Raw genomic sequence first — 25,797 nt, forward strand, 5'->3', positions numbered from 1 at the left:
GACTGTGTGGGATAACAGCCTCTTCCAGACAATGTTGGTGATGGCTGTGAGCAAAGGCAAGTTTGGTCAGGGGCACAGGATACTCTCATCTTTGTTTTCACATGGATTATGTAGTGGCATAACAAACAGATGACTGTTCTGAAACTCTCCTTTTTATTAAATTAACTGGGCTTCTTCCAGTTCCAGAGCTGTTTTCTATGGGTGTATTCACTATAAATTTTAAAAATTATCTCATCACATAGCTGAGGTAGCCTTTTTTGAGTATAAGCCACTATTAAAAATAGTTATTGTGTTTTATTTTTTGCATCATACCTGTAGGTAGGTAGGTATCATTTTGTTTGTTTTCACAGGAGAGGGCAAGTTACCTGTATTATAAACTTGACTACATTTGGCTTGGTCAAATAAAGATGCTGAGTGCTAAATTATAGTCTTCTGTATCCTTTAACAGCTGTTGAGAATTTGGCTTAGATATACACACATGCTATAAACCAAAAATATTTTCTCTCCTAAGGGATATGATTTTAATAATTCAGTCAGCAGACATATGCTGTGTTTTAGCTTTTCAGCTAGGATCACAGCTTTCCTTCAGAGCTGTTCAAGGACTGACTTAGCTGTATAAAGTAACTGTGACACTGGTTGTGTCTAGAATACTTACCAGATTTTTTACTAATGATAGGTCTCAGTGTTTGGGTTTCACATGACTTGTAGCTGACTCTGTCCCAGAGTATATGTAGTTCATGGAATATGTATGTCTGATGTAGAACTTGTACTATTTTTCCAATATATGACATTTGTTAAACAAAAGCAGTATTTTTAAAGATTTTTTTTTCCTAGTACAGAACATTTTTGCTTTGTTTATAAATGAATGGTTAGCAGACACAGCTAGCCTGCACCTAAAATCCAGCAGACCCTTGACTCTATATTTCTCACACTTCAATTTCTCAGATAACTTTCTTAAATCAGAAAATTCAATAAAGAAAGCTCAAGGTGCAGTTTTCTCAGGTATGGGTGGCTGCTAAGACAAGCATGGACTGGAATTACTCTGAACACCTCACTGCAATTGCACTAGTTCACCATAATAATTCTTCAAATTGCTTTAGGCTATTACTTGGTAAATATAATTAACTTAATTTCATTAATTCAGTTTATGTTTTAGATGAAAAATGGCCAAGAGAGCAGAATCTTGCTCTACTTCTTTCTCCTTAGAGAGAAGGATGAGCTAGTATGGGCTGCAAAGCGTGCCAAGCTGCCTGAAGAGTTCTCCAGTTGTTAGGAGAGCTGCAAAATACAAACACTCTTAATCACAGCAGAGCTTCTGGTAGCTTTTTGCTTTTTCAGCCAGAAGAAAAGTCATGCTGACAGCACAGATACAGGATTTTCTTCTTCCCCACCTGCTTTCAGGGTGCACTTCATGTCTGCCTTTCCACCCAGCAGACCACCTTCTGCTCTTGGAGCCACACATGCTGGGTTGGCTGGATGTTTGCTCATGTAAGAGTGGCTGTCCTTATTTCTTAGCTGCCACCCTCTCAAGTGACATGAAATTAAAATGGGGCACAGCAGTTGCAAACACTTCTAAAGGCTGGCTCCTAAAAACCCCTGCCTGTCCTTCCTTACGAGAAATCCTGTTTCATCAGAAGGGGGTTACAGCTGCATAGAAGCTTATATATGTTGTGTCTTACAGGGAGGAACAGTTGCATTGCTTGGAAAATGGCCTTTTCATTATAATTCTTAGTATAAAGTCAGTTGGGAGCAGTACTTTTGCTGAATGACACTCTTTCCTTTATCTCTTCTGCAAACAGCAGGGTTTGACTGTGGAGAACTGTGCAGAGATACGTGCTGATTTCTACTCTGGTGTTTTTTTTCTTTGTCAGAGCACAAAGAGAACAGTAACAAGAAGATTGCCAAGCTAATTGAATGATTCTATCTCCATTTTCTATGGAGACCTCTGTATTAATTCATGTTAGAGTCCAAGATATGTTGCAGCAATTTCTACCACAGTGTCAATGAGGCCAGGCAGTTACACATGAGGTTTTGGGGCTTTTTTCCCCAGTTTTTCTTCTATTCTCAATAGAAGCAGTTTATTCTTCTGTGAATGCCAGCTGTGTGAAGGAAACAGCTGTTCTGGAAGGGCAATGAGAATTCATAAAACTATAATTTCTAAAGCTTCCTACAATTACAGTTGTGTGTATAGGTCTCCAGCACTTGTTATGTATTTTGGCCCCAGCTTGCTTGTTTTCTGAAGCACAGAGGCCAATATCTCATCTGGAACTGCTTTTGTAGCCCATGCACCTGTAAAGGGTGGCTGTCAGGTAAAAAATACCAGTGCTCCTAGTAGCATTTAAAGGCTTTGTCTAGCTTTTGTGTTCACTTATATGTTCTTTATTGTTCCCTGTGTTTCCACCTGATGCAGCACCCCGGGAGATAACCAAAGGGGAAGTAATGAGCATGGGCAGGCAGCACTATTTTTGTTAACCTCTGTAGTGGTGCTTGCCATGGGGAAACTGAAGCAGTAATCAGTGCTTGTGTTGGAGCTGAGACCCCACCTCAGCTGTATTACAGCCCAGGGTACTCACAGGCAGGAGGCAGCTGCTCTAGGGAGCACCTCTGATACCTTTTTTCTAGTTCTCAGACTGCTGTCCATGAGTTGAGGGAGAAAAAACCTGCTTTCCTCCTCCTCCTATCTCTTTGTAATCTGCAGTGCCTAAGATCCTTTGGAAGAAACCATGTGTTTTTAAAAGACACTGATTCATGCTTTAATCATGCACTTAGACATGAGAGAGGAACTCAAACAGGGGAAGGCCAGATTGCTGATTATAATATTTTGAAAGGTAAAATATACATTTTTGAACAAAAACCAGATTGCTGTAAGGCTGTTGACAGATGTCATAAATACACACTCTAGGTGAACAGAATTTAATGCTGGCCAAACAATATTTTTGACTGTAAAAGTATCGGGATTTTTTACACTACTGTCATGCAGGCTTTGTAGTATGGGAAGGAAGAAAATTTCAGCTTTCCTGTGGGAAACAGCACTTGCTGCTAACCCTGGCATGGTTTCAGATAATGGACTGCAAAGTCCTGAGACTTGTACTGTAGAAAAGCTTTACACAATCAATATGACAGGTTTTTACAGCTCCCTGTGAGCCTTACATAGTTGAACGTTTGAGAAGTAAAACATTTGGCTTCATAGGCAGGAGTGCTGGAAATAACTTCAGGTTTTAAATCTTTAAAACATTCCTGACAGTCCTTCTGTAACACATACTTGGAATTTGCAGCATAAATAATGGTGTGGTATAAAGATTCTCTTACTACCACTTCAGGATGACCTCAAAACTCTGTTGATTTTATCCTATAAAAATTTATATCACAGCTATCAAATAATATATTCTCTATTTATTACATGGCATGTTCTTCTGTACAGCATATGTGATAAAATTGTTCTTTCTCTAGTTTGACATTTGTGTAACCTTGAAGTTTTCCTAATGCACAAGGATTTACAAAAGAAATTTTTAAATTGTGTGGGAAAGGAGAATACATTAAACTTGGTTGAGAAAACTTTTTCTTTTATAAAGGTGGAGAGGAAGGATAATAAGAGTATCAAAAGATAGTGATTTCTTTGTTCTTTGGTAGAATTGCTGAATTTTCTATATTGGAAACTTCATTTCCAAGAAACACCATTTCCTTTTCAACTATGTGTAGCTTTTTTTGAAACTATTTTTTAAATACTGCTGACAAGAGTACAAAACCTACTGAAACATAAGTTGTGGAAGTCTCTAGACTTCATCATTTTCATTCAGGTTGCAGGAAGTGTTTCTGCTGAAGTAACCTGATGGAATGTTGCTGCTGAAAGGGACATCCTCCTCTACATGTCCCCCCCATTCTGTTGGATCAGCACTATGCCTTAGGATTTTAGCCTTTATATTTTTCAAATCCTGTACTGCATTAGTGCACAACTCTAAACTCCATTTGAAGTGTTAGTTAATTGTCTTCATTTTTGGTCAGACAAAACAATCCCTCTGGGCCTGAGATTGAAGGGTGCCTTACAGCCTCAGGCCCCAAAAAGTATAAACAGAAGTGAACTGGGGGGGAGCAAACTGGGGGAATATGACTTCATCACCTGCAGCTGTGATTGGAGGATTAACCCCTGATCTGTAAACGGACCAAACGTGTATCTGTCTGAAAAACTCATGGCCGTCATCCACCTTGGGTGTAGCCTCTCTTGGAGGCTTGGACTGCCCAAGGTGTCTGTATTGAAGGCCTTTAATAAATACCCACTTTGTTCTCTAAGTCTTGCCTAGCCTCTGTTCCAGGCAGCCACTCCCAGGCACCAAGCACAGGAAGAGTGGCAATCGGCCCCTCGGAGCTGGTGCAAAGCAAACCAGTGCATGGGCGCCTCAGCTGTAGATTAGGTGACTTATTTTGGTTCCCAACTGAGAGAAACTGAAGCTGTAGACAATTCTTTTGAGCCTTTGAGTACAAAAATAGATTTTTAACAAACACAGCAGCTAAATCAGCGCAGCCACAAACAGCAGGCACCTGATTACCAGCCTTTCTGCCTTCATGAGTTTTCTCAGCAGAATCATCTGGGCAAAAATGCTAAGCAACACTAGGATCCTTTTCTCAAACAGTGTGGCAGGAGTGTGGTTTCCAGAGAAGTTTGGCCCAGACAAATACAAATCTGCAAATACAAATCTGAAACCATTTAAGCATAGCTCATCTTGATTCTTGTGTGGTTACTCATCCTTTTACTGATGGAAGTCCCTTTAGCTAAAGATTTGTTTTCTTCTCAGTATGATGCACTTCTGGCCCTCCAATTATTCTCATTAATCTCATTAGAAGATCATCCTAAAACCTCCACAAGAGGGAACAGGTCTAGATGAAGGAGAGCAATAATTTGAACATGGTGAGACTCTGCCTCAGGTTTCCAGATTATTAATAGACTCACAGAAAACTTTGTGAGGGTGAAAGTGAGTGAAGGGAAATGTTTGACTGAAAAGTGGTGCCTTCAGCTGTACATGTGACATCATCTGATGAGGAAAGATGTGTGCTGAAGTGTAGACACTTCTCTGGCTGCTTGGAATGCAGATGAAAAGCTGAAAGCCACTCTGTGATATGTACAAGTGAGTGTGGGTTGTCCACCCAGCTCCCTGAGGTGTGGCCAACCCCTTCAGCTGCCGTTTCTTCAGATGTGCCAGACACAAACCTGTGCCATGAGGTCAGTGGTCTTGATCTCCTCAGTTTTAGTGTTTGTGAGTAGTTGAATTAAAGGTTCTTGTAAATGTCTGTAGATATTTTTGGTTTATATTAAGAGAACAAAACTCTTTATTATTAAACCTCCCCAATTTTTTTTTCTTTGTTATCTGATAGCACACTTACAAGAGAGGCTGGATGACTACATAAAGCAGTGGAATGGCCTTGTAAAGGTATTTCGAAATGAGAGGAGGGAAGGTTTGATCCAAGCTAGAAGCATTGGAGCCCAGAAGGCTAAACTTGGACAGGTAGGAGCCAGTTCACTCACAAGTCTGTTTTTTTTCTTTTTGGGGGGGAAAGGTTGTGATGGCTCCAATAGACATGTGGAAATTATTGATATTGTTTTAAGAAGAGATTCATTTTACTCATTTAATCTTCATTTTCTTGTTTATAATATAAATGTTTCTCAATGTAAGGAAGCTTAATTAAGTAACAATGTTGTACACAAAAATATAAGTTACTTCTTTTTTTTCTTCTTTCAAAGGTTTTGGTTTACCTTGATGCCCATTGTGAGGTGGGAATTAATTGGTATGCACCACTTATAGCTCCTATATCTAAGGACAGGTAATGTTCTCCTGTTACTTCCAGTTTCTGGCCTTTTAGAAAGTAGAAGTCACAGTAATAATCTTCACTTTTCAAACTGCAGTCGATATGTTTTATATCTATATCAAGCTACATCAATTTTTTCCATGTGATGATTATATTATCTCCCAGCATAAAAGATACATAATGAGGAAGGAATATAGTCAGGGAAATTAATCTCCAGGCAGTTTATTTTAATAGGCATACTGAATATTTTGTCTAGTGCAGATTATATGTAACTCTTGCCTTTTACAATGATCCGAGGCACTGATTTTGAAATGTTCTAGCTGAATAAGGAGCATGATTGAACAAAATAACAAAACTGTGGCTTTTGGTAGAGAAAAAATAGCAATAAATGTTTTGATTTAATGGGAGTTTAAAGCCTCTGTGATCTCAAGAGTTTATGACTTTCTCATCTTTAGTCTTGATGTCTGGTCTTATTTGTTTCCTCTGAAGTGCTTTGGAGCATTGTCTGCATCAGAGTGAGGCCAGGCTTGAGCTGTCTGTGCCACTGACCCAGGCACTTGCTGGGAGTCTGTGAGGGGTGCCAGAGGAGAGACATCCCCAGGGCTTTCCTTCCTTCCAGCTGTTGAAATGTTGTTGTTGCTGGGTGCTACTGCACTCTTGGCTTGTGTGGTCAGTGCTATGTGTGTTTAGGAAACCATGTACAGGATTAAACTCTTTAATCCCATAAAATAGCTCCTTAATCCTAAAAACTATTTGTTAACCTGCCATGCTACCAGAATTCTCTTGAAGAATTTGGGTTTGTGTGTTTTAAAGGCTGTAACTAAACCAAGACTAGGGAGAAGATGGAAATGCCTTTGTGCTCCCATTGAGTGTGTATTGCTGTTTCACACAAGAAAGACTGGTGAGAAGAGGGGGGTTTTAGAGACATCCTCCAGCACTGCCCACAGAGGGGAAGGCTGCAGGATGATGACCAGAGGTGCTGAGACACACAGTGCCAGCAGACAGTGCTTGGCAGCCTCCTTCCATGCCCTGGTACCCAAGGTGCAGCCTGCTGCTGCTTCTGCCTCAAAGAACAGCAAGGTGTTAGCATGTCTCTTCCCCCCTGCCTTTTCTATCTCTTGGAGCTTCATTTAAAAAGGTGGGAGTGCTCCAGCCTGAGTCACTGGGAAAACTCATTTGAAAAATGTGGGGAGAAAAACAAGATAATGTCGTTTCCTTGGTGAATGTTGTGTGTGATAGATCACAATGAGGAGAGTATTACAAATCAAACAGGAAGAATTCTACTGAAAACTGCTTCTAGGAGAGCACTAGTAATGTTTTTTTATCCTTAGAGTTTGGTGGGTTTTTTCAGGGCATTTGAATAGGACAGTATAATGAAAATCTGTGTTAACACTAGTAAAAGCTATGTGTTTATCTTACTTGTTGACAGCTAAGATCTGATATGAATAGAAATTACAGGAAATAACTGTACTGTGAGAACCCTGGCCTCATGAGGGCTCCTCTGTTTACTCCAGCAGTGCTTTATTAGAAGACTGGTATCAAGAATTCCACATAAAGAAAAATGTACTGATAAAACAATTGATATATTAGCATCTCAAACATAACTTTTCTGGTTTTAGAACATCTTAAAACAATGTAAAGAAAAGACCATCTCTTTTTTCTTCTATTGAGGCTTCATTTTTTTAATAGTGTGTTCACAAGTGACTTTTTATATACAGTGCTCTATGAACTTAATTAATGGTGTACATTTCAGATTAGACAGATTACTCTTCTGAAATTGTATTTTGCTCTTTCTTTCCCTTCTATAAATGTTTCAGAACTACATGTACTGTACCTCTAATAGATTACATAGATGGGAATGATTATTCCATTGAGCCACAACAAGGTGGGGATGAAGATGGTTTTGCCAGAGGGGCCTGGGACTGGAGTTTGCTATGGAAACGAATTCCGTTAAGCCACAAGGAAAAGTCCAAACGAAAACATAAAACTGAGCCTTATCGGTAAAGAGAGCTGTTTACCTACTGTGAATCCTAAGGAATGATTGTCTAAACCCTGTCCTTTTTCCCTCCCCCCTGTCTCCCCACGAACCTCGGCGGGCGCACGCGTGCCCCGCGCCCTGCCCGTAACTGCGCCCGGCCACCCGCCCGCAGAACCACATGCACGGTGCCGCTCATAGATGTCATAGATGGCAACTCTTTTAAGATTGTGCCACAAGGGGGTGGTGACGAAGATGGGTTTGCTAGAGGAGCGTGGGATTGGAGTATGCTATGGAAGAGGGTTCCCTTGACCAAGAGAGAGAAGGAAAGCAGAAAGACAAAAACTGAACCGTATCGGTAATCACTAAATCACTTACCCGTTTCTTTTTTTTGTTTCTGAAGTCAATATTGATCCACTAAAACTTGCATGTACTTCTAGCCTGAGCACCTTCACTTTTCTAACCACACTAGCTGCTTTGTTTAGTCAGACCTGTTTGCCACAACTGACTATTCGCTCAAAATATCTTTGCTACCTTGTGTTGCCTCTCTGGTCCTGCTCTTGTGTGGTTAATAGGGTGCACATTAGAATTTCTGGGTTCTGTTTGGCAAAATATTGTATAATTGTATATTTCCCTTTGTTGCCGGGGAAAACTTTAATAAGCTGTGATATTTTTTTCAAGCACTGTTGGAAACAGCAGTGCTTGTTTAACAATTTGGTTTGAAATAACGAGCATGCTGGAAGTATTTCTGATAGATGGTAATGCATAAAATCTGTAGCCTGCTGTCATGGCCTGATGCATGCATACAGCTGGAGGATTATGCATGTGTATCAAAAAAAATCCCTTTTGTCATATATCTGCCACTTGCTTCACAATGGATCACATCTGACAAAGAAGCATACTGTTTAAGAATCTTGGCTAGATATTTCCAAAGAATTTTAATTTAATACACATACCATTAAAAAAAAAAGGAAGAAAGATAAAAACAGCACCTTTTATTATGGGAAAATTACAATAATTTTCATGGAATTTCTGCCTTTTTATTATGCTTTGTAGTGGGATATGTTTTCTTCCCAGAAAACAAAAACTGCCTAGAAACCCTAGCTTAGAAACTATGGTTTCTGGATGGGTTTGCAATACTGGGAGACTGTGGTTCTGCTGGTTTTTTATTACTTTCCCTTTCACACTTAACTAATCATTTTACTACATTTGAAAGCAATCTTCACCTCTTCAGAATCTAATGCCCTCTATTGCTTCTATATATGATTTAAACATCGTAAGAACTGATGTTGGTAGTTCCCTATCCCCACCCATGATTGTTCTTTGCTAAAATGGCAACACATGCAAGCAAGTTATGAAGCTTTGATATGTTTTGTATACAGTTTAAATAATACCATTTTCTGATGAGGCTGTCCACATTGGAACTTTAATATTCACTTAGAGGGGGATAAACTATTTCAAACATTGCTGTAGTGTTCTGTGTTTACCATCCAAACAGGTCTTAAAATCGTTTAAACTGTTCCCAGAAACACAGAACACATGTTCTCAGAATGTTTTAAAAGATGACTTTATTTTCAATACCTTCAGATGTACAGTGCTTCCTTTAAAAAGAGACATGCCCTGCATCTGTTTGTCTCTAGGCTGTGTGCCTTTTCTTGCAGCAGTACCAAGGCAAGTAATACCAAGTAAAAGTCTTGCTGAAACCATAGCCAGGATTTCTTAGCTTAAAAAGAAAACATAAAGATCCTCAACAGCTTAAAGCAGCAAGGAAACGTTTTTGTAACGTGAGAATTGCCCCAGGACTGAGTCATTCTTTCAGTAACAGTGCTTACCTCTTTGTATCCTATGAAGTAAACTGCCTAGCTTATGTGGCTTTTACTGTGTTCTTTAACACACTTGGCAGCATCTTGGAGGCCAAGCCTGAAACTGCAGTATCTGAGGCTTCTCCACTTGCCAAGTCTTTATGGTGCTGAGGAAAACCAAAAGTGCAGGAAAGCTGTGGTGCTGTGCTGTGCAAAGTGCTTTCCCCTGCTGTGTCTTCTGGCTTCTTAACCCCTGGATGCAAAAGCAGTGTTGGAGGAAAATACTGCAGGCAGCAAGTAGAAAGGGACATGTAGCAGTACTTTGGCATGTGATCACCTAATTTGGACAGCAACTAAACTGATAATTAATTATGCTGAGAGTCAGCACACACACCCAAGCAAAGCAAAACAAGGAATGAATTCACTGCTTCCCATGGGCAGGCAGGTGCTCAACTGTCTCAGGACAGCAGGGCCCCATCACATGCAACAGTGACTTGGGAAGACAAACACCATCACTCCAAACATTCCCCCTTCTTCCTCCAATTTTCATATGTTGAGCATGATGCCACATGGTCTGGAATATCCAGCCAAACTGTGGTCAGGAATATCCGACCAAACTGTGCTCAGTTTGGGTCACCGGTCCTGGCTGTGTCCCCTCCCAGCCTCCCATGCACCCCCAGTCTCCTCCCCAGCATGGCAGGATGAAAAGCAGAAAAGGCCTTGGTTCTGTGCAGCCCCTGCCCAGAAATAACAAAAACATCTCCCCATTATCAGCCCTGTGTTCAGCTCAAACCCAAAACACAGCCCATGCCAGCCACTGGGAAGAGACTTAACTCCACCCCAGCCAAAACCAGCACAAGCTGTAATCCAGACCACAGCATCTTTTTGACACATTAAAACTTGCTAATTGAATCATGGCATATGGGAAGGGATTTACAAAGCCATTAAAAGGAAAAGGGTAACAGCAAAAAGACTAAACCAAAATGGAAACCTTGGACTACTTCATCTAGACCCTCTTTAAAATTTTACCGAGTATAGTGTAAAGTGTCTCCTAATAGGACAAAAGGAGCTAGAAGATCAGAAAGCTGGAAAAACTCTGTTACTTGTTTAATAGACAATGAGTTTCAATGTGGCAGCTCTTCAGACCATAAACCTGTTTGCAGTTTCATATTATCTCAAAAACTAGAAAAAATTTTAAGAGAGAAACATCTCATCACGCTGATTCTCATCTTGTTTTTTATTTTAATAGAAGGATGTTGACTGCCTGAATGGAAAATTCAGACCAAAATTTTCTATAATCAAATTCATTAATTAAATAAATTACTTGTAGAAGAAAACTCACAACATAATAAGAAACTGTGACCTCACTAAAAATTATATAGATGCCACTTCAGAAAATTGCTGCAAGCTGATGACAAAGCTTTATGATTTTTCAGTGTATTGCCATTTACCTGATCTTTACTACATGTTAGCTGAATTGCTTTCTTCCCTAAAGCTTTCTCTGAGTGCTATTGTTTCCTTTTGGAAGAAGGAGTTACACTGTCTTCCTCTTCACAGGTCCCCTGCAATGGCTGGTGGATTGTTTGCCATTGAACGAGATTTCTTCTTTGAGCTGGGTCTCTATGATCCAGGGCTTCAAATCTGGGGTGGTGAAAATTTTGAAATTTCTTACAAGGTAACACCAATATTTGAGAATTAATTCAATTAGATAGATTTTTTTTTTTTCTGTAAATACTTCTGTTTGGAGTTTAGACAGACCTACCTCTTCCCCATGAAGCCCAGGTTTTGATATGAGGAGATGTGACAGAGATGTGTCTCCTCAGTGTTTCCTTGTGGACTTTGGGACAGAAGTGTTCAGAGAGGTGGCTTTGTGCTGAAACTCAAATGATGCGTAATCTAGGTTTTGTAAACAGTTTGGGATTGCACCCCTAATTGCCCAAATATCCAATATAAAACCAGACTGGCAAATTTTATGGGAGGAAACTGAATGTTCTCATAGTGAGTATAGAAAAAAAATTCCAACTAAAGCAGTATTAGAGAACAAGTAGTCCTCATAGTCCTCAGCTTATGCATGTGCACTTGGAAAGTATATAATGGTGCAACAAAAAGTGATCTGCTTCCTCCCTGCCATATTTGTGAGTGAAAAATTATTTCATATGCTTTTCAGCATTTCAAGAACTTCTTCATAAGAGAAGTCTTCATAATTGAAATACTAACTGCATAATTCATAATCACAGGGAGGATTTTACTTTCACTCCTAGGCATATGCATGCTCTTCAGTTTGCAGGAAACACAAGATGATCCATTAGCTTCTTGTTGCTTCAGTATTTGTAATGACACAAGTGCAGGCAGCAGGAATCAGGCCCAATGAACAGAGCAAACTGAAGATGTCTTACAGCCTCAGCAGCAATCTGTGAAACCGTAGCTGAATTTTACAAAAAGTACATTCAGAGCTCCCTTAGTTACTCTTGCTCTGAGTTCTTTACTCTTAATAACAGTGGAAAACTTTTCATGAGTTAGAGGAAAGCCCTGAGTGCACTTGCTCAGCTGTAAATCCATATGCAAAGGGTATTTATTGAAGGTTATGCACACAGGGTCTTTATCCATATCATTCTCCATCTTGCTTAGATCAAAATCATGACTGAAATTACTTACAGTAATTCTGTGATTGAAATGCTCATTATGTAGACACCTCCAAAGTGGCTTCATGTAGATCACAACCAATCTTCAGAAGAGCTAAACATTTATCAGCCTTGCTCACTCCTAGATAGCAAATAAAATTAATATCCTTGCATACCTGAGGAGGTTTTTTGATGAAACTTTGGAAAATTAATATCATGATGCAATGAAGAAAGTAAGATACTCTGCCCATCTTTCCTGGTACTGGTAAATCATATGTTTAATCTGGAATTTAGAATAATTTGAAACATTCACAAGGTTTGCTTGAATTAGAATTTGGTGCTACAATTAAACTTCTCCAAACTAGGAGCAACTAAATTCTGATTTAAGTATATTTTCTTTTCCCCATTAAGGGATTATCAAAAGATACGTGGGAGTGGGGGAATTTCAGAATGGTATTTTTTTATTTTCAAATAGTTCAAATATTTTTTTATTTTCAGCTACTATACTCAAATAAATATCTGTTTCTGCTTGGAGCAATGAGTTACCTAACACATCCTTATCTCCTACTAATATTGATTAAGAAAAACTTAAATGTGAATGGGCATCTAACCAAAACCCATCTTAATGATGGCATGTGAATTACTTCAATAAAATCAAAATATCAATAATTCTGTCATCATAAAAATTACCCAGTTCCTGATTTTGGGCACTCATTCATTACCGTTGCTCTGAAATAGTGATGGAAGGAGATGCCCAACTTTTTAAAAAGCTTTTTTAAAAATTGCTTTAGTTGAGTAACTTCCTGGCTGAGTTGAAAGTGTACTCAGTATACCTCTCATTTCAAAGACCTATTTTCTTTATGCTTACATCTGGAGCAAAAAATATGTAAATATATGATAGTATAGTAAGAAATGCAGCTGACATTTCTTCCATAATTTATTATCTATTTGTCTGTCTTAAATTCCTGTGCATATATATTAATAATACCTTTGTTTTACCTTGTAGATCTGGCAGTGTGGGGGAAAGCTGCTCTTTGTTCCCTGTTCTCGTGTTGGACACATCTATCGTCTGCAGGGCTGGCAAGGAAATCCACCCCCTGTGTACGTTGGCTCTTCTCCTACATTAAAGGTACAGCTCTAAAGCAACCTGGAAGGTGGTTTTTGATTTCAGATAAGAACAGTTTTAGATAAATGTGTATAAATTACCAGTAACAGTTTAGAGAGCTCTTCATCCAAAGTGATTTACTATCTTAAGCTCAGATGGTCATTCCCACTGGAGAGAAATCACTGTTGTTAAGAGTAGAGAATCCTGGAACCTATCTTCTTGCTCTGAAGCCTTGCCCCACTGTCTTTGAGGCACAAAAGCACTTCCTCTTACTTAATGTCAGCACCTCCAGCCTTTGCTGCGCTGTGCCCAAGTGTGTATGAACAATTCTAGTAACTACAGCACACTCCTGGAGATGAAGATCATGGGTTTGAAATCCCCTTTTATCTTGATAAAGACAGGTATGATTCTAGGCCAAGTTAGTGAACTCTGGAATCTAGCATCTCTCAGACTTTTGTGTCTGCATTTTTTAATTAAGAAGCAGTAAATGACACCTGGGAAGATGGTATGCTCTGCCCTACATCATGAGGCTTTGCAGCTCCTCAGGTACACTGCAGATTGTAGAAGTGTTATTCAAGCCCTGAAATTAAAATTAGACATCAATTCCAGAAAGCAAATGAGCCAGCTCTGTATCTGAAGAGAGAATTTGAATCAAGAAAAACTGTTTATATCAGTTTTCATCTGCCAGCAGGGAGAGAGACAACCCTCCTGTTAAGTTTTTCTATTGCCCAGTTTAGGCTTTCTCTTGGGCTCAGTTCTGGCCATCAGTAAATCCCACTCCCAAAGACCCAGCTCTTTGTAATTAATTCCAATCCCAGAACAATCTTCCTAGACAATGAGTACCTGTAGGGTTATAGAGTATGGCTTGAGCCAGCCTAACAGTTAGTTCCAAAGGCAATGTCCCAGCCTAGCTGAATGGTAAAAACTATCCTGGTATACACACCCCCACATCCCCACAGCCCCCAAAAAAGTCCTGCGTTAGTAATGTGAGTTGATTAACATTTTGGTGAAACAAGGACTGGGACCAGTACAAGGGAGCCCAGGGGGACATATCTGGGGTTAGAGACAGAGGAGTGGGCAACAGGACAGCAAATGATTGGTCTATTGCTCAGTGCAGGCAAGATGCTAGTTTGCCTTGTCTGAAGTAATAAAAATCATTTTAGTGTTCTTAAAAGATGATCAAAAATATTTGTTGAATATCTTAACACCTTACATGAGTCTGCTGGCCTGCTTACTGAATATAAAAAGCACTGCTGAGTGTTCTTAAATATTAAGTTCCATCTCTGTACAAGGCAGGATGTAGAAATAGCTTTTCCCCCTCTTCAGGCACCCTCCTGTCCTCACAGTAAATGTCCTTTTTTTATAGCTTTGTTCAGTTTATGCCAGATGTGGATTAAAGTCTGAATAATTTGTGCCTTCAGTCAAATCTTTTAAGACTTTTTAACATAGGTAATTAACACTAGAAGAATTTAACAAAGTGAGGCATCTAGAATGTGTGCATTCTATATAGAGATAGGAGTCATCAAAGAGAATAAGAAAGATGTGAGGGAGAGGCTTGTTACCAAGTGAGCTATCTGATTTTCCCCCTTCTCCAAGTAGCCGACCCATTTAAGACTGAATTTTTTTCCCTGTTAGTGGACCAATGCATATCATTCTCTTCATTCAAAATTGTAGAAGGTGAATAGAAACCATGAATTACAGTTCTAACAGAAGCAAATAAATGCAACATGTTGTTGCACCCATTACTGAAAAGTCTTCATTTTCAAAGAAACAATCTCTAATCTTAGAAAAAGACTTTGCACTCACATTAAGCAGCCCAATTTAATTTGCTGGCTTCAGTCCTAAACTATCCCTTGAAAATAATGTTCATGTGTCTTGTATAGTGTGCTGATAGTGACAGATTATTAATGCTGTATAACAATACTATGCTGTCACTTTCTAAGAGGATAAATCCTTAAATGTCTGTTATTAACAAGGAGTTACTTCTGGCCTGTTTTTGTGTGCTTTGAGGTCACAGCAGTGTCTTTATTCTTCACAGAACTATGTCAGGGTTGTAGAAGTGTGGTGGGATGAATACAAAGATTACTTCTATGCCAGCCGGCCGGAGACAAAGGCGCTGCCCTATGGAGATATATCTGAGCTGAAGAAATTCCGTGAAGATCACAACTGCAAAAGTTTTAAGTGGTTTATGGAAGAAATAGCATATGATATAACTTCTTATTACCCCTTACCACCCAAAAATGTGGACTGGGGAGAGGTAGGTACACCTATGTATTTTAGGAGCTTTTTTAAAAAAACTATGAATTCAAAAGGAAGCAATTGTGACTTGCCATGTGAACAGGCTATTTGATTACTTCTGTACTAAGCTATATGATAGTAACCAGAGAGCTATAAAGATGTAACCCAGGAAAAAAATTATATCTACTTTTGCAGGTGTGATTTTTTAATTAGTTCCACAGATCCTTGAAGGATAATTTATGTCTAGTCCTGTCCAAAGCACTTTTTTCTATAATTAGAATTTAAGTTTTTTCAAAAGGAAAACATTTGAATCCTGCATATAGGAGTATTGGTGAAGATTGATCAGTGAAAATATCTTTTGTGTGAAGGCCTAGAGAACAGATCATTAAATCCAGGTGGAGTTCATTCTGGAGTTCATTCTGCCTGTGTTTGCTAGACTGGGATGTACTCATACATTCACAGCCTCAGCTAGCCCCTTACCTGCATGTAATGATTTTATATGATTCTGTCACCATTGTTTCCAACATCAGTGTATACAATTATGACTTCACTAAATTAAGAATGTGGTTGCAAATGCAGCACTTTCGAGTGGTTGGCAGAGGAAGTTGGGATATCACAGGTGAGTGCAGGACTCCTCACTGAACTCTGCCTGTCTCATTCTGGCATTTAGCCCACACCTTGGCAAGCACATACTGCAGGTCTCCTGCCTGCTTTCAGATTCTTTCCCCCTCTGCAACTGATTACTTTTTTGCCCTGTCTCTCCTATTTATTTCACTTTTGCAGACTGTTGAGGGAAATTAAGAGGATCTTCTTACTAGCTGAGGAGAACTCCTGTGTCCCCCCAAATTTAGCAACCTTCTTTCCCAAGATATGATGAATATGATACATGGTTTTGCAACTTCAAAAGCACGTTAGAAAATACAGATCTCTGCTGTCTCCTATCACCGAGCAAGTGTCACCTCTAATTTCTTAATGCTAGAATTAGTGATACAGAGCATGTGTGTGGTGAAAGGGGGTACAAATAATCTTTTGTCTGACAGACCAGATGAATAATGCCACCTTGATTTCTTACCTAAAAGCTAGCACAAAGCATCAGCTACTATATGAGCCTTAGACCTCCTCAGGTGTCTACATAAAGAGTTTGGAAGGGACACTAAATATTGCTGTTCACCAAGGTGAAAGCATCTGAAAAGTATAAAATAAAACTGGTGACCTTGCAGGAAATCACCCCTGATAAAAGCAAGTGGGTCTGGTGAAGCAACAGGAAAATTCTGAGTTCAGAGACTTCTCTGAAGTTTTCTTCTTATGTAGGATAACTAGCACCCTCTTCTTCACAGGCTGCTACTTATCCTACATCTGAGAAGTCCTGTCCCTCCTCCTCCCATTTGTAGCACCACACTGATTGCATTTCCAAACTCTAGGGTATAAAAGTGTGGGTTCATCTTCCCTAGCAGTCCCTGGAAGAGTCTAAGCTTAGTCCTTCAGACTTTTTCTACCATTACAAAGAAGAAAGAGGCTCTGGCAAAGAAAATAGGTCTGGAAAAAATGTTATTTATGTCATAAAATCTTTGTAAGGCTGCTTGTTGGCCCTTCTGAGAAGGGAGTGAGATAATCAGCAGTTGAGATGTGCCTTATGACAGGACTTCTGTTCTTTATCCCTGTGCCTGTGCCTGTCCCTCATCAATTTTATTTCTTTTTTTTTCCTGTGTAATTGCTGCTGCAGAAGGTCCATCTGAGCAGCTGGGTCAGTGGGCTGTGTCTGGCTGTGGGTAATTGCTGCTGTGCATAACTCCTCTGCACCCTGTTTCTCTTCATCCACAAGTGAGAGCGACTTACCTGAGTTCCTGAGCTTATTTATAAGACCTAGGAGATGGAACATGCTCTGATAGGAGAGTGCATAAATTAAAATACTTGGCAGTCTTATATTTAGGTGTTATTAATTTGGAATTGAGCTTTGCAGCTCTGGCTTCATCAGCATACTGTGGGTCATAGAAGAGCCTGCAAATTAGCATGGGCAAGTGGAAGCTCCATCTCCCAGAACAGTCAACATCAGTACTTAAATTTCATACACAGGTTTGTCTAATCTCTCTGTCAGATACCTGTTTCTGGTTTGAGAGATAAGTGAGAATTTTCTGAACTCCTTAGTATTTATTTTTGCCTTGAGACTAACTCTGAGTGCAAAACCTCTTTTCCAGATTAGAGGCTTTGAAACCTCTTACTGCATCGACAGCATGGGGCACACCAACGGTGGCTTTGTTGAGCTTGGGCCATGCCACAGAATGGGAGGAAATCAGGTAAGGAGCTTGGAGGCAAGTCTGAAGGAGAATTGCTTGCTGTGGATTGATAACAGGCAGGTTTTCTGTTAAGCCTGTACATCAAGTCACCTAGGTGCCAGCTACAAAAGTGGGAATTAGGGTTTTCTGTGAGCATACTGACATTGCTAAAGTACAGCAGTCTGAAAATACCATTTCAAACATAAATGGTATGAAATTGAAGGTAAATTCATAATCCATTCTTCAGGGAAAGTGGTACATGAAGAAGCAACAGTATCACTGCTTCAGCTCTTAGCATTGCTCCTGATTCAGCACTTACCCTTATTTAATAATTAATCCTTCAGGAAAGAAAGCTTTACTGAAGCTCAAGTATGTGATGAAGTTGTTTTGGTCCAGGCTAAAACACTTTTATGCAGTAACTCGTCTTCCACTACATTAGAGAAGAAAATGAGCAGAAATTTATCTCTGCTTCATTTACAAATTAATTGACAGAACATAATTACTATTAGAGGGTTGCAATCAAAGCTTTTATTGTGTTTGACCTGTATCTTCACAAATGTGCCCACACTACCACACAGACATGCTGTTCTGTCTTTATATCTTCTTTTCTGGTTGGAAAATTTTTCAGAATTTAAAGTGCTTATTTAAGCGCATGTAAATTTAAACCAGGCAGTTTTTTCATGGCAATCATAAAATTGCATTTAGGATGATGTTTTTAAAAAATCCTATATGGATTAGGTCTTAGTAGCCCCTGGAAATGTCTCTTTTATTCTGATATGTAATGAAAAGGTTCCCTAAACTACTTTTTCTGCATATGCTACCCAAAAAACCCTGTAGCAATTATTCTGTAAGAAGTAGCCAGGATAATTTGTATCTGGATTAATTAGACTGATTTCCTCCATGGGTAAAATGCCAAAGTTTTAGTGTCGTCACATGAAATTACTGTCCAGGATCAAGGACTTGCTATCAGACAACCCATTATAAAGATAATGGGTTGTTTGGCCATCAAATCATCTAAGGGTCTGTAATCAAACACTTTTAGAAGTCTCCTTAATATGAATCCCTTTACCATTTTTGTCTTTCTGGTTAAGTTTCTTGGCCTTCTAAGTCCTACAGGAAAGTTAACCATGAAATTTAGTATTGTGATAGTAAAGATGTGTTATGCAAAATAAAGAACCCTCCTGAAAGACAGGTGTAATAAAACCAGAAAATGTTTTGAATGTTATAATTTCATTGTATTTGCAGTGTTTATAGAATGCTCATTGAGTCAACTGTTGTGAAAATGGCTTTTCTTTCCCGTTAGCTTTTCCGAATCAATGAAGCCAATCAACTCATGCAGTACGATCAGTGCTTAACTAAAGGACCAGATGGATCCAAAATTATGATTACACACTGTAATCAGAATGAATTCAAGGAGTGGCAATTTTTCAAGGTATGCAACAGATATATGGAAGAAAATACACTTTTAGATTTCATAGTGTGTTTTTTCAGCTTTAAAATTTGTTTTATGTGTATCTGAAATTAAAGATCTGTAACAAGGTTGACTGAATTGAGTAAATTTTTAATGGCACATTCTCAGAAATACACGCATGCTAGAGAAACTTCCTGTAGTGAAAGATCCTTTTATTTAGTGAATCTAGTTGCTGTCTTCTATAGCAAAATCTTTAAGGGAAAGTCCATGAGGCTACATTTGTTGCCACAGAGATATTAGGAGTTAGCACATGTCTCAGAGGAAGCAAAGAGCATGTCCACTCCTAGTGACAGGCTTTATAAAAGCTTTTAGTGCCATCACCCTTTCTGCTTGTATGCTCTGTTTTAAGGAAGTCTCTGCTGGAGTGCATTTAGAAGCTAGGGTCAGTATTAGGTCTCATTTTGGGCAATCTAAATGAAGTGTTTCTCTGTTTAAAGACAAGATATTTTTAAGCCTACATAGAAGCAGGTAAATGTAAGATTACTCTGCCTTTTCATGTTGTCTTTGTCTTCAGTATTTCACTTCCTTTTCGTTAGGCATTCTCTAGTAACAATAACATGCTCTGTTCTTAATCCTGGGTGTGGTGCTGTTACAGTGCTGTTGCAAAATCTATAAATTTTTAATAAGGACTTGGAATGTTGGCTGATGTACATGTGAGGGCTGCTACAACCTATTTAGTTATTATATCTGTAAGTTCTCTATTCATGTAAGTTTTGTTAGTGTTGCTTTAAAAAATGCCTACATTTCTGTTTCTGTTTGTGTCTTAAGAAAATGAGACTGAATAGTCCAGGGGTGACGTTATCCTTGGATATAGTCACATATAGCTTGGTTCTACATCTATGAAACTATTCCATTTTTCTTCAGCTTATATAGCTAGCATATTGCATATTTATTAATTCATTAGCTGGTTATCTGGATTCTTTATTGTTTGTCTGAAAGATGCACAGTTGAGTGCAGTGAAATCTATTTGTTATCCTTTAAGCTACTCCACATTTTCTGATGTTTGCATAGAGCTAGGAAATATCAGGTACCATAATGCCATTTCCATCCAGCTCAGCTTCCTTGTGCTGGATAGACAGACAAATTTCTTTAAACCTGAAATGTAAAAATCAGTAAGCAGTGGCAGGTAAGGGCCAACTTCAGCTTTAATATTTCAGGAGAATAATATGTAGCAGTTTTTAACTCTCCAGCCATTCTAGTTCATACCAGCATGTTACTTGGCTTCTCTCTAAGAATTTCATTTGTGCAAGATCCATTTCCTCTGCACTAGCACTGGTGGTGTAATTGTTTGCTTATTACCACAAGTTAAAGGAAGCTCAGTAAGCACAGTCTGGGTTATAGAACAAAACACTGACTGGCTTCTGGAAGGAAAAAAAGGGAGGATGAGAATGAAAGGACCACCAAGGGTGTGTAACCAAATACCAGGAACTGGGCACACTGCTGTGCAATACCAAGGGTATAACTGTTTCTTCTAATGGTGAAGGTGTGAGGAATGAGACACTTATGGACTGTTGAAAAATGTTGTGGCCTTCTGTAAATTAAGGCTGTAAGGAGATTTTATCTGGTTGGTCTGTTGGCTGTCTCTGAAACAAGCAGTGTGCCAGTTTGGTGAGTGTAACATGTGCTGCTTGAGCACTGAGCAGTAGCAGGGATTGAGAACAGGGCTGGTGGTGGTCTGCCTGTTGCTTTTGTTTAGACATCCATTTTTCTCTCCAACTAGATGACCCCCATATTTGGCCACACAGCAGGAGCCAGGTATTGATCTGAACCAACATTTGGCTGTGCACATGTGTGTGGGGTGGTGGAGAGGGTCCCCATGCCAGGGGTGTGTGTGCATGGGGCAGGGCTGCAGAGCCCCCACAGAGCCATGGGCTTGCTGCTGCTTCCTTCCCCTCCTCTCTGGATGCAGCCAGTCAGAGTCAGGGCTGCCTCCGGCACAGGGGGTCAGCAAGGAGGAGAGGAGCCACAGACCAAAGGCAGGAGACAGGAGCATGGCAGCATGGTGGGTGTGGAAGGAGACAGATGTGTGAGAGTCAGCCTGAACATGCTTGGCTCAATAGGTTTGCACTTCCTTGGGCAGCCTCCTGCTGCTCTGGAAGCCAGACTTAGCTCTCATACTCTTTATCCCTTCTACTGCCAGCCAAACAGGGAGCCAAGTTAGTACTTTTTTTACCCCTGTGGTGTTAATGTTGGTGTTGTTCATTTGTTTTCTGTGAGGGCTGATTGGAGGAGGGCCTGCCCCGTGAAGTCCTCATAGAGCTGTCCTCAAGAGTTAATCTTCTGGTTTGGTTACAGGATGGATGAAAAGGCTAGAAGCATTTTAGATAGATCTTTGCTCATTTTGTTAGCAGTTTGTTGCCTAAGAGAAACAGGAGGCATCTCAGGAGGACCTACAGGAACCAAAGATTTAATATGAAGGCTGCAAAGTGCTATGTTTAACAAATAGTAAAATGAGTGTAGAACTGATCTGTTTTGGGATGCTGAAACCTGTTTTTTTAAATCACTATATTGCAGATGTAAAGAAATGTTAAAAAAAAAACCCAAACAAATGAAAATAAACCCAACGCAAAAACCCAACACATTTTCCTGGTGGTTTTGTCTTTCAGAATCTGCACAGATTTACTCACATTCCGTCAGGGAAGTGCTTGGATCGCTCCGAAGTCCTCCATCAAGTTTTCATTTCAGAGTGTGACTCCAGTAAAGCAACACAAAAATGGGAAATGAACAACATCCTTAGTGTGTAGACAGACAAAACCTACCTACTGACGCGTTCATTTGTACAGGACTGAAAATAGCCTGAAAACTGCTGCAGTTATTAACTTTGTACAGCTGTGAGCCTCCTGGCTTGGATGAAGGACATAGAGGAACTGTGATTATTACAATAACATTATCATCCGCAGTTAATGTTTACAAAACTGCTTTACCTTAAACTCTGTAGATGTTTACATCTTTTTGTTTCAAGATGTTGGTAAATTAATGTGCTGTTAGCTATGGTTCATAGGAACATAGTTAAAAGCGTTGTCGTCTTTGGGATTACACTCAGGGGTCTGAAGGCAGTTTTTTTACACACACTTGAAAAGGTTGTAGTAATCAGATTTTCATAGAACTTGGTGATTATCAACCTGTTGTATATTTTTATTTAATTTTACATCTTACTAAGCACTGCCACAGGTTATTAGCCAGGGTGGCCTTCTCTCACAATCATGCTGCTTTTTTGGAAGATGAATTTGAACATATTTAGTGCCTCTTTCATTTCTCTCTTTCACAAGGAAAGCATTTGTTGGAAATTTGCAGTGGGTTGCTCTGAGCTGTCACCAGGGGTAGGGACCAGCCGTACCACCCTGTGTAATTAGTGTGCTAACAAAGACAAATTTCTATTGCCAGTTTGGCTGCTCTGCTTCGACGGAGTGCTTGGTACAGTGGAAGGAAGACTGTCCAGTTTAGTGCTAATGTGGTACAATTTGATGGAGGTAAGCACCCTCACAAATCCAAGAATTAAGAATTTATAAGCACTAATTTGCTTGTTTAAACCATGCCTTACATAAAAACAATTAAAATAAACAGTAACAACAGAAAACAGGCTGCACAATTATGTAAAACTTGGAAAGAGTCAAATACTTCATTTATACTGCTATTTTGAATGGAAATCACTTAGAGGTGGACTAAAACTTATAATTAGGAAAAAAGCATCCAGCTACTTAACACATCTGCGTAATTCATCACAAGGACATCTGTCAGCCAGTTTGGATGCCAGATTTCGATTCCAAAAGAGAAATGGAAATCCTGAAATCACACTTGTTCGTACTAATCTTCTTGTTATTTCTGTCATTCACAACTTCTCCAGAGGGATTACAAACACGAAAAACCAACTGCTTGGTGCTACAGTGTACAGAGTAGAATGTGAAGAAGTTGTTTCTAAAAATGTTCTGGAAAGGAGTTGATGCAAACTCCCTTAGGAATATAAATAGTGACTCCGAACAAATAGAGAGGTGGAGAGGAAATGACTTATCCTCACTTCCTTTGTCCAGATTTTGTAACTTAAATGTTGACATCAGTGTACTGATTCCATAACTGTTGTCCCTATAACGTGTCACACAATTAAGTATGACTAAATACTTCCCTGAAGTCTAGAATAGCATTGCATGCAGCTTCCATTGATGTTAACAAGGGTTATGTATCATATTTGGTGACAGACTTGGATCTTTATAGGGCTGTCAGCACTGATCTATTAGTTTGGGATCTTTCCTAGTTTCTTTAAACTTTTCATCTATCCTTTCAGAGCTATGAAAAATAGAAAATAAAGGAGGGAGAAACTGGGGAAAAAAAGGAAAATAAGGTTTTGTGCTGGTACTTGTTCCTTGTGTGTGTGAAAACTGACTCCATTTGTGTGTTGGGTAGATTAATTTAATCATACAACTATGCATAAGAGAAAGAATGGTGGCACATAGATTGTGCAGGTGTGCATTTTAAATGGGTATTATGTGCAATTCATTGAAAGCTGATGCTGTGTGTGAATATGAATCTGTATGTGAGACTGAAACCTTACAAAACATGAGATCATAAGAAGCTGTTGCTGTAATGACTTTTTCCTACTATAGCCGGCTTGGAAAAAAATAATTCCCATTTTCTTGCTTTGTAAGTTGATGATAATATCACTATGCATTTCTACATATTTTATAAATTTGATTTATGCAGATTTTGATACACTGTATGTTTCTGTAGAAATTGTATAAATCTTTAAAAAATTTATTAGGGAAAAATCTGGGAAACCTATGTATATCTTATGGGTTGCTTGTTTTTTAGGTGAAGTAAATAAAATATTTGAATTTTTCGTTTTACTATACTTTTACAGAGTAAAAATGGATTATTATCTTTTTAGAAATGCCCGTATCTCAAAATCTAGGAAACTTCAATGTTGCAAACTTACAAATATTAAATGTGGTTTATTTTAAATTTTATCTAGGTACCTTTTGTTCCATCTGTGGGGACTCAGGTTTTTCCCAGTGAAATGAAAACTTAAATTCCCACTGAGGACTGACACATGGACATATCACCTGCCTGATATAATTAGGTAGATTTAATATGTTCATAGAAAATGAACTTGAGAGTAGAACCAAAGGCCAGGTCCAGTTTATATTGGTTTTACTGTGTCTTATCTTAGTTCATTTATGTTTCCACCAAGAAACATGTTTGAGTCAAACTTTATTTTTTCCTGGGAAGGTTCCTTAGCAAAGGAGGATGTAATTAAATCAGGGCATGAAAGACACAAGTTCTAAGAGCAGTGCTGAAATCTACAGGGCTTTTTTTACAAATGGGATTCTTGCTTCCCAGCCATATCTGTCAGTGCACTTTTGAGTATTCAGATTTCAAAAAGCTCTTTTGACAAAACCCTGGAGTTATGTGACAGACTATTCATGTAGGCAACACCCTTATATGTATGAAACAGGGACCAATAGGAAGGAGGGGACATCTCTCTTTATTACCAGAGATCCTGGCACCAGGATAATCTACAGCAGAACCTACAGGAGTACCAAAGACATTGTCCCCACTGATGGGTTCCTAGAATCAGTGCATTCCCTTTCCCTACTGCCAGTCAGTCTCCTTCACTATTGCCTGCTTCCTCCATACCATTTGCCTCCAAACAGTCCCTAAAGCCAAAACTTATCAACTTACTGCTCTAAAACTACATCAAGAAACTTGAGATCTATTACACCATGCCAGAGATGTTAAAATTTTATGCTTAACTCTTGATCTGTGAGCCTTCTTGCAAGGAAAAGCAAAACATACTACTGCCTGTAAAAACACAAAAGGTGCTTTGGTAGATTTTTGCTGTATATAAAGCACAATTTTCCTTTTACCTTAAAAAACATCAAATTGTGCAAGAATCTATGAAGGCAAAGTAATAAGGAGATCTTAAGAACATGAAGAAGAAATTATCTACACTTTTGAACACAAACTTTGTTTCTGTAAAAGCATTTATTGTTTGTTCCCTGCTGGTGAGCTTAGATCCATCAACTGTAATACGTGTAAAGAAATAGGGGGAAACAAATTGGCAGTGTTTCTGTTTCTGGTTGTTCTTGTTCCTGTGAAAGGCATGAGAATGCTAGCTCTTGCTGTGTTCTGAAATTCTACCCTGCTTACTTTGATGAGAATAATCTGAGAAGTGTCAGTGGCTATCTTCCAGGGTAATATGTACTTTCAGGGAACATCAGAAGTGGTTGCCAGCATTTGGTCCTCTGGCTGTTGACTTTACTTACCCTGCAAGCCTCCTCTGAACTCCTGCAGTGCTGGATCTGTAAATTGTGTGGCTTGGCTGGCACTATATAAAAGGACTCTCTACGTAGAACGAATCTAGTTAGGAAAAGTGATATAGGCTGTCAAAAAAATGTAGGTGATTTTGGCTCCCTTGGGTTTTGAATAAACCCTAAAGCATAAACTGTGAGTGACCCTGAAGTCTGAAAGCAGTTTGGCCCTCCTGTCACGGGGAGCCTCAGTCACTGCTGCCCCCGGTGT

The 25,797-nt window shown here is 39.2% G+C and overlaps 1 protein-coding gene across 2 annotated transcripts in view; it reads left to right on the top strand.

The window, feature by feature from the left end:
- The window catches only part of GALNT7 (polypeptide N-acetylgalactosaminyltransferase 7), a 70,843-nt gene extending 46,716 nt beyond the window's left edge, over positions 1–24,127 (top strand). Inside the window, exons 4-12 of one of the 2 annotated variants that reach the window (XM_036382045.2) lie at positions 5,368–5,498; positions 5,735–5,814; positions 7,617–7,799; positions 11,134–11,251; positions 13,204–13,326; positions 15,341–15,559; positions 17,736–17,834; positions 19,117–19,245; positions 21,891–24,127. In XM_036382045.2, the coding sequence (XP_036237938.1) occupies positions 5,368–5,498; positions 5,735–5,814; positions 7,617–7,799; positions 11,134–11,251; positions 13,204–13,326; positions 15,341–15,559; positions 17,736–17,834; positions 19,117–19,245; positions 21,891–22,028 (1,220 nt within the window). In that variant the 3' untranslated portion in view covers positions 22,029–24,127. Of the gene's footprint in view, positions 1–5,367; positions 5,499–5,734; positions 5,815–7,616; positions 7,800–7,949; positions 8,133–11,133; positions 11,252–13,203; positions 13,327–15,340; positions 15,560–17,735; positions 17,835–19,116; positions 19,246–21,890 lie in introns of both variants that reach the window. The other variant, XM_036382047.2, reaches the window with a different exon arrangement.
- Positions 24,128–25,797: the final 1,670 nt, after the last annotated feature.

The sequence above is a fragment of the Molothrus ater genome, chromosome 4 (genome assembly GCF_012460135.2).
Source record: "Molothrus ater isolate BHLD 08-10-18 breed brown headed cowbird chromosome 4, BPBGC_Mater_1.1, whole genome shotgun sequence".
Classification (NCBI taxonomy): domain Eukaryota; kingdom Metazoa; phylum Chordata; class Aves; order Passeriformes; family Icteridae; genus Molothrus; species Molothrus ater.